Consider the following 13714-nt stretch of genomic DNA (forward strand, 5'->3'; position numbering starts at 1 on the left):
ATTTTTTGTATTTTAGTAGAGACGGGGTTTTGCCATGTTAGCCAGGCTGGTCTTGAACTCCTGAGCTCAGGAAATCGGCCTGCCTTGGCCTCCCAACTCTTAAACCATTTTAACTTACGCTTATGTCATTTTTAGCCAAAAGCAGCCCTTAACCGCTCCTTTTTTTTTTTTTTTTTTTTTTTTGAGACAGTCTCACCCGTCGCCCAGGCTGGAGTGCAGTGGCGTGATCTCAGTTCACCACAACCTTCATGTCCCGGGTTCAAGCAATTCTCCTGTCCCAGCCCCCCAAAGTAGTTGGGACTACAGGTGTGCACCACCACGCCCGGCTAATTTTTGTATTTTTAGTAGAGATGGGGCTTTACCATATTGGCCAGGCTGGTCTTGAACTCCTGACCTCAAGTGATCTGCCTGCCTCGGTCACCCAAAGTGCTGGGATTACAGGTGTGAGCCAGTACGCCTGGCAACTACTCCCTTTTAAGACTTCTCTCCCCAACCTTCCTCACTTGTATCCCAGATGCCTGTCCTGTCCTACAGCAAACCTGGAAGTATCTACCAAATTCACAGGATACCTAATGACTGTGCTGGGACTTGAACCCACCTGACTGTGAGCTTGTCTGTCCTACCTCCCCTACCTGTAACTCAGGTTACTAGCGCAGCGTCTGCAAACTTTCAACAGCTCATAAATATCTGCTGGGAGAAAACACAAGCCTGAGTGTGTCCCTAAAGTTCACTCTACTGTTTTGAAACAGCATCTCCATTTTCCACATTTCTACCTGTCAAAGTCTCAGCGTTGTTAACACTGACGCCCGGCTTCAGGAACAGCTCTTCCCTGAAACCCCACCTCCCCCCCTCTGCCAGGATGAACGATCTCACCCTCTGTGTTCCTGACACAGTCTGGGGGCACATTTAAGGAAAAGACACCCCTAGTGCCCACCTTGCAGCCCTGGGCCTACCTGGATGTCAGCCGCGGCTGTGATGGACAGCTCTGGCCACGCAGACAGTAACATGCACAGTGTTGTGCGACCATCACCGCCCTCTAATTCTGGATCATTTCTATCACCCCCAAAGGGAACCCCATGCCCATCAGCAGTCACTCCCCATTCCTCCCTCCCCCAGCCCCATTTGGACACCAATCTACTTTCTGGCTCTATGGATTCGCCTGTTCTGGGACATTTTGTGCAAACGGAGTCACACACTGGCCTTTTGGGCCTGGCTTCTTTCACTCCACATGATGTTTGTGCGGCTCATCCGTGCTGCTGCATGGCCAGGGCTGCATTCCTCTTTAGAGCTGAATCATACTCCCCTGTATGGACAGACCCCTGTTCACCCATTCATCTGCTGATGGACATGTGGGTTGTTTCCACCTTTTTTTTTTTTTTTTTTAGACGGAGTCTCGCTCTGTCGCCCAGGCTGGAGACCAGTGGCGAGATCTTGGCTCCCTGCAAGCTGCATCTCCCGGGTTCACGCCATTCTCCTCCCTCAGCCTCTCCAAGTAGCTGGGACTACAGGCGCCGCCACCACGCCCGGCTAATTTTTTGTATTTTTAGTAGAGACGTGGTTTCACTGTGTTAGCCAGGATGGTCTCGATCTCCTGACCTCGTGATCCGCCCACCTTGGCCTCCCAAAGTGCTGGGATTACAGGCGTGAGCCACCGCGCCCGGCCTGTTTCCACCTTTTGGCGACTGTGAATAGTGCTGCTATAGGGTCTCACTCTGTTGCCCAGGCTGGAGTGCAATGGCTCAATCATGGCTCACTGCAGCCTCAAACTCCTGGGTGCAAGTGATCCTCCTGCCTCATCGTCCCAAGTAACTGGGATTACAGGCATGTGCCACCACACCTAAGTTTTTCTTTTTTCTTTTTTTTTTGAGATGGAGTCTGACTCACTCTGTTGCCCAGGCTGGAGTGCAGTGGCGCAATCTCAGCTCACTGCAACCTCCGCCTCCGAGGTTCAAGCAATTCTCCTGCCTCAGCCTCCCAAGTAGCTGGGATAACAGACGCCCACCACCACACCCAGCTAATTTTGTATTTTTTTTTAGTAGAGACAGGGTTTCACCATGTTGGCCAGGCTGATCCTGAACTCCTGACCTCAAGTGATCTGCCCACCTCAGCCTCCCAAAGTGCAGGGATTACAGGTGTGAGCCACCACACCCAGCCCAAAAGCAAGGTTTTAATTTTTAAATAATTTTTTGTAGAGATGGGGTCTCGCTATGTTGCCCAGGCTGGTCTTGAGCTCCTGGCCTCAAGTGATCTTCTTGATCCCCTTGCCTCAGCCTCTCAAAGGGCTGGGATTACAAGTGCAGGTGACCACACCTGGACTTCATGTAAAAGTTTGAACACCTGCTCTCAATTCTTTCGGATATGCACCTAGGAGTGGAATTGCTGGGTCATATGGTACTGTGTGATTAATGACTAAGGTCTGGACTAACTAACGTCTGCCTCCCATACTAAACTGTAAGCTCCATGTGGACAGGGATCATGTCTGTATTTTGCTATTTTATCCTCTGGGCCGGCTACATAGTCAACAATCATTGGTATCAATGAATAAATAAATGGCAGGTGCCTAATAACCATCGCTGAGGTGGGAAAATGCTGGGAGTCTGGGGTTCCAGCCCCTCAGCTGTGTGTCTTCAGGCCAGTAGCTTGTTCTCTCTGAGCCTCTCGTTTTCTCTCTCTCTCTTTTTTTTTTTTTTTTTTTTAGACAGGTCTGGCTCTGTTACCCAGGCTGGAGCGTAGTGGTGCAATCATGGCTCACTGCAGCCTTGAACTCCTGGGCTCAAGTGATCCTCCTGCCTAAGCCTCCCAGGCAGCTGGTACTACGGGTGTTCACCACCACGCGTGGCTAATTTAATAAAATGTTTGTAGAGAATTGGGGTCTTGCTATGTTGCCCAGGCTGGCCATTTTCTTAAGTATAATGGGGAAAACAAGGCAACCCTGCCTGCCTTGAGCCAACCCCCAGACTGACCCTCCGCTACCACCTCTGTACCCAGCTTCCTGCTCACCTCAGGCTCCTCCTCCCCATTCTGGCTGTGCTCCCCCTGCAGTCTCTCTCGCAACTTCCCCAGCTCTGCTCGCAGGCTGCCCATCTCTTGCTCCTTGGTCTGCAGGTCTGCCTCCAGCTCCACCTTCTGTTCGATCAGGGCTTTCCCCTGGGCCTCCACCACCGTGACCCGGTGCCGAAGGTCATGGTTGATCTTCATCAGCCGTGTCTGCTGCTGCTGTAACTGTAGAAAAAGGGAGACCATTGTGCAGGGCTGCCACCTGCGGTAGCTCAGGTTGTGCACTGCACAACGGCAAACCATCCATAGGTGTGCCATTTACATTGCAGACATCTTTGTTTGAAAGTTGTTCATATTCTTATAGCTGATGATGCTAGAGATGGGCAATTTGTGTATTTACTATGATAATTTTATGGCAGATGGAAGGGTGTCTTGCTAGAATTAATACATTGTGAAAATTTCCCAACAAATGGAAGTAACATGCCTTTAGAAAGGGGCATTTTTTTCTGATTTACACAGAGACACTGTATGGGTTCCTGGAGCATGCTGGACCCTGCTAAGTCTGCTCACAGAGGGGCACGAAGTGGTGGGGCTGGAGGAGGCCTTGGGGTCAGAGCAAAGTGGGCTGAGGCCTCGGGGCCTTCCCAGGAGGCGGGAGGAGACTGCTCACCGGGCAGTGCCACGTTTCCTCCTGCTCTGCCAGTGAAGACTTGCTGTTTCCAGGCTGGGCCCGCCAAGCCATGAGCAGGATCCACACCCCACGGAGCCCCAAGAATGACAGTGAGGGAGAGAAGGGAGCTGCTGAGTGGAGGGTCTGGTCTCTGGCTGGCACATACTGGCTGGGAGGGTGGACACAGGTCGGGGTGTGTCACTCACAGCCTCAACGTCCTCATTTTTCAGGCCCAGCTCCCTGTCCTTGGCGCGGATCTCGTCGCGTTGTTTGTCCACCACCTCCTTCAGCTTCTTCATCACCTGTCGCTCTCGCTCTGACATGCCTAGGTGGGCAAGTGAGACCGGCAGGTAAGCCCACCTTACTCCTATGTTGAAATCATCCACCGCTTCTGCTGAGGATGAAACTGAGGTCTTAGTGGCCCCCAGCCTCCTCCCCAGCCTCATCCTCTCCACTCACGCCCTTTGCCCTCCCCAGTGCCTGCTTTCTATTCCTTGATTCCCCCCCGAGGTCATTCCCACCTTGAGGCCTCTTCCTTGCCCATCAGTCCCTTCCTTCTCACCTCCCTGTGGCTGGCGTGCTTCATTTTTCAGGCCTCAGCCCAAACGTCACCTCTTCACAGAGACCTCCCTTCCTCTGACCACCTAATGACAGCCTCTACCTCCCACCCACCTCATTCGTTTGCTTCTCTCCATCCCTGACCCACCATGTATTACATTTTTTTTTTTTTTTTTTTTGAGACAGAGTCTCGCCCTGTCGCCCAGGCTGGAGTGCAGTGGCGCGATCTCGGCTCACTGCAAGCTCCTCCTCCCGGGTTCACACCATTCTCCTGCCTCAGCCTCCTGAGTAGCTGGGACTACAGGGCCTGCCACCACACCTGGCTAATTTTTTGTATTTTTAGTAGAGATGGGGTTTCACCATGTTAGCCAGGATGGTCTCGATCTCCTGATCTCGTGATCCGCCCACCTCAGCCTCCCAAAGTGATGAGATTACAGGTGTGAGCCACCGCGCCCGGCCTCATGTATTACCTTTATGGCACTTTTTACAGTTCCTATGTGTCTCTTACATTTTTTTTTTTTTTTTTTTTTGAGACAGATTCTCACTCTGTTGTCCAGGCTGGAGCGTAGTGGTGCAGTCTTGGCTTTCTGCAACCTCTGCCTCCTAGGCTCAAGTGATCTTCCCAGCTCAGCCTCCCAAGTAGCTTGAGGCAATAGACATGTGCTACCTCGCCTGGTTAATTTTTGTATTTTTAGTAGAGACAGGGTTTTGCCATGTTGACCAGGCTGGTCTCAAACTCCTGACCTCAAGTGATCCGCCCACCTCGGCCTCCCAAAGTGCTGGGGATTACAGGCGTGAGCCACCGTACCCAGCCTCTTACATTCTTTTATCTGACAAAAGATGACACTGCACAGTGATTCAGGCTGGGCTCAAGCTCAGACACTGGCTCTCCTGTTTATCAGCGGTTTGGTTTGGAGCTAGCCTCTTTGTGCCTCAGTTTCCACCTCTATAAAGTAGGATGATAATAGTCCCCACAACTCCTAAGGCTGTTGTGAGGATTGATTATGTCAACCTAAATGATGAACAGAGAAAGGTTCTCTAAAATAAGAGATGGGCCAGGCGTGGTGGCTCATGCCTGTAATGCCAGCATTTTGGGAGGCTGACGCGGGTGGATCACCTGAGGTCAGGAGTTTGAGACCAGCCTGGCTGACATGGTGAAATCCTGTCTCTGCTAAAAATACAAAAAAAAATTAGCCAGGTATGGTGGTGGGCACCTGTAATCTCAGCTACTCGGGAGGCTGAGGCAGGAGAATTACTTGAACCTGGGAGGTGGAGGTTGCAGTGAGCCGAGATCGTGCCATTGGACTCCAGCCTGGGTGACAACAGCAAGACTCTGTCCCAAAAATAAAAAGTAAATAAAATTTAAAAATAGAATAAAATAAAAGATGGCCACGCACGTTGGCTCACGCCTGTAATCCCAGTGCTTTGGGAGGCTGAGGCAGGAGGATCACTGAGTCCAGGAGTCTGAGAGCAGCCTGGGCAACATAACAGGACCCTGTTTCTACAAAAAGATTTTTTTTTTTTAACTAGCCAAGCATGGTGGTGTCCACTTGTAGTCTCAGCTACTTAGGAGGCTGACGAGGCAGGAACACTTGAGCCCAGGAGTTCGAGGTTGCAGTGGGCTTTGATTGCACCACTGTACTCCAGGCCTGGGTGACAGAACAAGACCCTTCCTTGAAACAAACAAACAAACAAACAAACAAAAAACCTCAGGCTGGGCACCGGTGGCTCTCGCCTGTAATCCCAGCACTTTGGGAAGCCAAGGCAGGCAGATCACAAGGTCAAGAGATCGAGACCATCCTGGCCAACATTGTGAAATCCCGTCTCTACTAAAAATACAAAAATTAGCTGGCCCTGGTGGTGCGTGCCTGTAGTCCCAGCTACTCGGGAGGCTGAGGCAGGAGAATCGCTTAAACCCGGGACGCGCAGGTTGCAGTGAGCCGAGATCGCGCCACTGCACTCCAGCCTGGGCAACGGTTCAAGACTCCGTCTCGAAAAAATAAAAAAGAAAAAAACCCCAAAAAACCCCAAAAAACAAAACAAAAACTGTAATCCCAGTACTTTAGGTGGCCCAGGCGGGCAGATCACCTAAGTCGGGAGTTCGAGACCAACCTGACCAACATGAAGAAACTCCATCTCTACTAAAAATACAAAATTAGCCAGGCATAGTGGCGCATGCCTGTAATCCCAGCTACTCGGGAGGCTGAGGCAGAAGAATCGTTTGAACTCGGGAGGTGGAGGTTGCGGTGAGCTGAGATCGCGCCCCTGCACTCCAGCCTGGGCAACAAGAGTGAAACTCCGTCTCAAAAAAAAAGGAAAAGCTATTTATTTGGGAGTAGAGCGTTGCAATGGGAATCCGCCTGCCATAGAAAACTATGTGTATTCAGGGAGGTAAAGGAAGACAAAGAATTTTAAAGGAAAAAATAAGGAGGGTTACATAATTGTTTTGAAATATTAATAATTATCCTTGGCTACAAAGATCAATAACAAGGATGACTGTAGTCTGAGGCTGGACCGGCCACTGCCGGGCAGACGTCCTAGCAGAAGTCTTTTTGTGTAAGCTTACAAAGGCCTTTGTGCAAAGCTGTCGTTTTTCCAGAGTCTTTTTTGTTATCGGGCATGCAAGCGTGAAAACCCTCTCTTCATGGCCTTCCCGGGTTCCATTTGTCAGGGTTTTGGGTAACATTGGTGACCCCATTTTGATTCAGACAACTTTCACAGTTAATACACACAGAGCCCTGAAGATTGTGCCTGGCACACCGCAGGTGGGCGAGGTCCACCCCTCATCCCTAACCCTAACTAGACTGTCAGCCACAGGAGGGCAAGGCCCTCTCTGCCCTAGTCACTGTTACATTCCCTGGGCCCCACATGGTGCCTTGCACACCGCAGGTGCCCGTTAAGTTATTGTTGAATTAATGACCTGTGAGGACGGGTGCTGTGTCAGTTTCCAGCACCTGCTGTAACAAATGACCAATAATTTTGGTATCTTAACACATTGGAAATTTATTTTCTCATAGCTCTAGAAGCCAGAAGGTCCAAATGAACCTGAAGTCAAGGTGTTACCAGGGCCATGCTTCCTCTGGACCTCTAAGGGAGATTTTTTTTTTCCTTTTTGAGACAGAGTCTCACTGTGTCACCCAGGCTGGAGTGCAGTGGCGTGATCTCGGCTCAATGGTTTAACTCTGACCTTGATCCACCTGCCTCGCCCTCCAAATTGGATCACAGGTGCGGCCATCCCCCGGGCTTTTTTTTTTTTTCACTCTGTAGCCCAGGCTGGAGTGCAGTGGCGCGATCTCAACTCACTGCAACCTCTGTCTCCAGGGTTCAAGCAATTCTTCTGTCTCAGCCTCCCAAGTATCTGGGATTACAGGTACCCGCCACAACCTGGCTAATTTTTTTGTATTTTTAGTACAGACGGGGTTTCACCACGTTGGCCAGGCTGGTCTCAAACTCCTGACCTCAGGTGATCCACCCACCTCAGCCTCCCAAAGCGATGGGATTATAGGCCTGAGCCACCATGCCCAGCCCAGGGAGATTTTGTTCCTTCCCTCTTCCAGCTTCTGGTGGCCACCAGCACTCCTTGGCTTGTGGTGACATCTCTCCAGTCTCTGCCTCTGTGGTTCCGTGGCTGCCTCCTCTTCTGTCAGTGCCAAATCTCTCCCTGCCTCCATCTTACAAGGACACCTGTGAGTACATTCTGGGCTCACCCAAGTAAGCCAGGATAACTTCCCCATCTCAATATTTGGAATGAAATAACACACCTGCAAAGACGTTACCACATCAGGTGGCATCCACAGGTTCTACGAACTAGGACCTGATATTTTGGGGCCATTATTCAGCCTTCCGTAGGTACTGGGGCTGCCAGTGCACACCTGCTCCCTGAAGCCTGGGCTGGCCTGCAATGGCCAGGCTCAATCCCAGGTGAACGAGGGGGAAACGTCCCTCCTTAGCCCCCCGGACTCAGGACATGCAGCCAGATCTAATCCCATGAGGAGAAAGCACAGCGGTGACCCCTCAGCTATTTCCTTGGCATGACTTTCCCCCTAGGCTGCGCCACTGCATCAGAGTGCTTGCCGCTGACCTCCTCTCTCGTCTCGGTGGTCACCACCATGAACAAGCATCCCTGGTGTGTTTCCAGAACAGCGGGCGATGCTGCCAGGGCCACAAACCCAGGTAAGGCCTGGGTCCTGAGCTTGAGCTTGAGATTTTATATGATCATCCTGGAGGCATCGGCCTGTCTCATTCGTCTCTGTATTCCAGGGCCCCACAGACAGCAGAGGCCCGAGGCTGGCCAATGAACGGGAACTGGTCCTTCTTCCGCACTCCCAAAGTGTGACGTACTCCTGCCAAGCCCAGGAAGGATAAACTGCTTTACACCCTGGACCCTATTTCATTCTCATTCCAACCACTGGAAATGGGTCTTATTATCATTACTGTTGTTTCTAACATCAGTCTCACTTTACATACATGAAAAACTGAGGCCCAGAGATTTTTTTTTTTTTCTCAAAGTCTTACAGCCAAAAACTCAAGCCCAGGTTTTCTGACTCCAGATCCCATGTCTTCTCCGTGATACCAAGCTGCCTTGCCACCAGGGCACGAGACGCAGAAGGCTCCCTTAAAGTCACCAGAATGTGTCACCATGGGGCAGACTCTAGTCCCCACTTTCTCCCAGACAGGGCCACCTTCTGGGGGTGCCCTCACATATTTTTGCATATGTGTACCCCCACAAGAATGTTCACCCATCAAGTTTTTTTTATTTTTATTTTATTTTTATTTTTTTGAGACAGAGTCTCACTTTGTTGCCCAGGCTGGAGTGCAGTGGCACGATCTTGGCTCACTGCAACCTCTACCTCCTCAGTTCAAGGACTTCTCCTGCCTCAGCCTCCTAAGTAGCTGGGACTACAGGCATGTGCCACCATGCCTGGCAATTTTTGTATTTTTAGTAGAGATGGGGTTTCACCATGTTGGCCAGGCTGGTCTCGAACTCCTAACCTCAAGTGATCTGCCCTCCTCGGCCTCCCAAAGTGCTGGGATTACAGGCGTGAGCCACTGCGCCCAGGCTGTTTGTTTGTTTAGAGATAGGGTCTTGCTTTGTCACCTAGGCTAAAGTGCAGTAGCACGATCACAGCTCACTGCAGCCTTGACCTCCCAGGCTCAAGTGATTCTCCCATCTCAGCCTCCCCAGGACCTGGGACCACTGCGTGCACCACCACACTTGGCTAATTAAAAAAAATTTTTTTTAAAGTCTCACTGTGTTACCCAGGCCGGTCTTGAACTCCTGGCCTCAAGCAATCCTCCCAACTGAGTCCCACCAAGTGCTAGGACTACAGGTGTGGGCTACTGTGTCCGGCCATCGAGTTTTTGTTTTTTGTTTTTTTTTGACCCAGGGTCTCTGTCACCTAGGCTAGAGTGCGGTGGAAAGATCACAGCTCACTGCAATCTCCATCTCCTGGGCTTAAGTGATCCTCCCACCTCAGCCTCTGAGTAGCTGGGACTACAAAGATGCACCACTACAGCTAGCTCGTTTTTGAATCTTTTTTTTATAGAGACAAGGTCTTGCCATGTTGCCCAGGCTGATCTCAAACTCCTGGGCTCAAGTGATCTTCCCTCCTCGGCCTCCCGAAGGGCTCTGATGGCAGGCATCAGCCACCACACCTGGCCATCAAGTGTTTATTGACCACCTGCTGTGTACATGACACCGAACTAGTCATGAGGGTCAGCATGGTGAATAAATGAAACCTGATTCTGCTCTCACTGGTTTACAGATGTCAGACAGGCATGTGCCATTACAGACCAAGTTGAGTGCCATGACGGATGTGACAGGGGCTGAGAAAAGTGACCAGGGAGACCCCATGCAGACCATGGGCGCAGGGCAGGCCTCTCAGGGCAAGGGTCATATTCACTGAGACCAGAGGCCACAGAAGAAGGGAGGCCTGGTGGCAAGGACAGCGCAGTGCAGGAGGCAGCGAGTGCAAAGGCCCTGGGGGAGGGGCTGCATCGGGGGCCGAGGGCAATGCGGGCTGAGGCGCAGAGGCCATGGGGGAGATGCACGCATGAGCTAAAACAAGCCCAGGCCACACAGTGCCTTAAGGCTCGGGTCAGGGGTTGGATTATCCCCTGCAGGGACAACAGGAACCTCAGGGTCTCAACATGTAGGGGCTGTGCAGAGCAGGAGGGTCAGGTGGAGGAGACCAGGAAGGGGCAGCCAGAGAGGACAGACTTCCAGCAGGGGTGGGTGTCCTCTGTATGCACACGACATGGCTGGAGGGAAAGGACCCTGCAGTGCAGGGAATTATGGGAAATGTGGACAGGGCACCAAGGCACTGAGAGGCCCCGGAGAGCAGTACAGAAAGCTGAGCTCCACTACCTGGTGCCATCGAGGCTCACAGCTTATGACTTCTGAAGTGATGCTCACCTCTCTGAGCCTCTATTCACTCATCTGCAAAATGGGTACGTGAATTTTTTTTCCATTCTCCGCCTTTCTGATGATGCTGTTCATGAAAAGTACATATAGTAGAAAGCTACACAAAGCCATGAAATTGGATGGTGCGATCACCCACCGATGGCCTTGCGGGGGCATGAGTACAGCCCTTCAAGCTGAATGACCACTCGGGTTTCTTCTAGTACCTGCCGGGTCCTGCTCAGCTCTGAGGCAGAGAGCTGCACAAAAGCCCTAAGACCCCACAGAGACGTCAGCCGTGGCTTGTGTGCGGAGGCAGGGATGAAAAGAAGGGGCAAGAATCCATTTAGCCACCAGAATGGCTAAAATGAGAAGGACTGACACCACCAAGTGCTGGTGAGAAAGTGGGGCAGCTGGAAGACGTGTGCCTTGCTGCTGGAAGTGCTACTATGGAAATTCGTTTGGCCTTACCTGCTAAAGCTCACACACGCACTCTAGCAACTGTATCGTGCGGGGCCCTCAACAGGTAGGTGTGCCCACATGCCTCGGGAGGAGGATGGTGAAATCAACCACTGTACAACCCACACTGTGCGGCTATTTGAAAGACTGAGGCCAGGCACAGTGGTTCATGCCTGTAATCCCAGCACTTTGGGAGTCCAAGACAGGAGGATTGCCTGAGCCCAGGAGTTCGAGACCAGCCAGGGCAACATAGGGAGACCCTGTCTCTACAAAAAATTAAAAAATACTAACTGGGTGTGATGGCACATGCCTGTAGTCCCAGCTACTCAGGAGGCTGAAGCAAGAGGATTGCTTGAGCCCAGGAGTTCAAGGCTGCAATGAGCTATGTCGTGCCGCTGCAATGAGCTATGTCGTGCCACTGCATTCCAGCCTGGGTGACAGAATGAGATACTGTCTCAAAAAAAAAAAAAGACAGGTAATAGGATGTATGTGTGTATGTATGAGGATTTGGAGAAATTAGAACCCTTATATACTGCGGATGGGAATGTAAAATGGTACAGCTAGGCCGTGCGCGGTGGCTCATGCCTGTAATCCCAGCACTTTGCGAGGCCCAGGTGGGCGGATCACTTGAGGTCAGGAGTTCGAGACCAGCCTGGCCAACGTGGTAAAACTCCGTCTCTCCTAAAAATACAAAAAAAATTAGTTGGGCGTGGTGATGCACGCCTGTAATCCCAGCTACTTGGGAGACTGAGGCATGAGAATTGCTTCAGCCTGGGAGACAGAGGTTGCAGTGAGCCAAGATCTCACCACTGCACTCCAGCCTGAGCGACAGAGCAAAATTCTGTCTCAAAAAATAAAATACAATGGTACAGCTTCTGTGGAAGATGGTGTGGTGGTTAAACACAGAGTTACCATTTAACCCAGTAATTCTACTCTAGGTATAGACCCCAAAGAACTGAAATCACATGTCCACATAAACACCTGTACACAAACATTCACCGCAGCCTTATTCATAATAGCCAAAAGGGGAAACAACCCAAATGTCCCTCAACAGATGAATGGATCAACAAAAAGTGATACATCTTTTTTTTTTTTTTTTTTCTTGAGACAGAGTCTCACTCTGTGCCCCAGGCTGAAGTGCAGTGGCATGATCTTGACTCACTGCAACCTCAACCTCCTGGGTTCAAGCAATTCTCCTGCCTCAGTCTCTTGAGTGCTGGGATTACAGGCGTGTGCAACCACACCCGACTAGTTTTTGTGTTTTTTAGTAGAGATGGGGTTTCACCATGTTGGCCAGGCTGGTCTCGAACTCCTGACCTCAAGTGATCCACCCACCTTGGCCTCCCAAAGTGCTGGGGTTACAGGCATGAGCGACCGTACCCAGCCATGATACATTTCTACAACGGAATATTATTTAGCCATAAAAAGGAATGAAGCACTAACTCATGCTACAATATGAATAAAGCTTGAAAACATGATGCTGAATGAAAGAAGCCAGGCACAAAGGACAAATGTTGTATAACTCCATTCACATAAAATGTCCAGAATACATCAGTCCACAGAGGCAGAAGGAAGACCAGTGGCCGGGTGCGGTGGCTCACGCCTGTAATCCCAGCACTTTGGGAGGCCAAGGTGGGCAGATCACCTGATGTCGGGAGTTTGAGACCAACCTGACCAACATGGAGAAACCCCGTCTCTACTAAAAATACAAAATTAGCCAGGCGTGGTGGCGCATACCTGTAATCCCAGCTACTTGGGAGGCTGAGGCAGGAGAATCACTTGAACCCGGGAGGTGGAGGCTGCGGTGAACTGAGATCACACCACTGCACTCCAGCCTGGGCAACAAGAGCAAAACTCCGTCTTGAAAAAAAAACAAAAAAAGAAGACCAGTGGTTTCCTAGGGCTGGGGGGAATAGGGGGAATGGGGGACTGTTTTTGGGATGACAACAATTTCCAAAAATCAGACAGTAGTGATAGTTGGACAACTCTGTGAATATTCTAAAAACCACTGAGGTGGGCCAGGCACAGTGGCTTATGCCTGTAATCCGAGCACTTTGGGAGGACAAGGTGGGAGAATCGCTTGAGCCCAGGAGTTAGAGGCTGCAGTGAGCTATGATTGCATCATTGCACTCCACCTGGGTGACAAAGTGAGACCTCATCTCAAAAAAAAAAAAAAAAAGTTGTTAAAAAAAACAATAGCCAACGCTGGGCGTGGTGACTCACAACTGTAATCCCAGCACTTTGGGAAGCCGAGGAGGGCGGATCACTTGAGGTCAGGAGTTGTAGACCAACCTAGTCAACATGGTAAAACCTCGTCTCTACTAATAATACAAAAATGAGCTGGAAATCGCTTGAACTCGGGAGGCAGAGGTTGCAGTGAGCCGAGATCACACCACTGCACTCCAGCCTGGGCAGGAGAGTGAGACTCCGTCTCACAACAACAAACAAACAAACAAAAACAGCCAAGAGGTAGAAGCAAGCTAAATGTCCATCAAAGGATGAATCGAATAAAGAAAATGTGGTCTGTCCATACAATGGAACATTACTCAGCCTTAAAAAAGGAAGGAAATCGGCTGGGCACGGTGGCTCATGCCTATAATCCCTGCACTTTGGGAGGCTGAGGCGGGTAG

The 13714-nt window shown here is 50.8% G+C and overlaps 2 protein-coding genes across 15 annotated transcripts in view; one reads left to right on the top strand and one right to left on the bottom strand.

Moving 5' to 3' along the window:
* The window catches only part of PITPNM2 (phosphatidylinositol transfer protein membrane associated 2), a 226990-nt gene that overhangs the window by 62425 nt on the left and 150851 nt on the right, over positions 1–13714 (top strand). The gene's annotated exons all lie outside the window — the stretch shown is intronic.
* On the bottom strand, positions 2184–3997 carry LOC116477748 (RILP-like protein 1). Its single transcript, XM_032168405.2, has 2 exons — positions 3874–3997; positions 2184–3222 (listed from the first exon to the last, which is right to left on the bottom strand). Exons 1-2 carry the CDS (start codon positions 3988–3990, stop codon positions 2878–2880), a joined length of 462 nt encoding a protein of 153 aa, XP_032024296.1. The 5' UTR covers positions 3991–3997; the 3' UTR covers positions 2184–2877.

The sequence above is a fragment of the Hylobates moloch genome, unplaced genomic scaffold (genome assembly GCF_009828535.3).
Source record: "Hylobates moloch isolate HMO894 unplaced genomic scaffold, HMol_V3 SCAFFOLD_12, whole genome shotgun sequence".
Lineage (NCBI taxonomy): Eukaryota > Metazoa > Chordata > Mammalia > Primates > Hylobatidae > Hylobates > Hylobates moloch.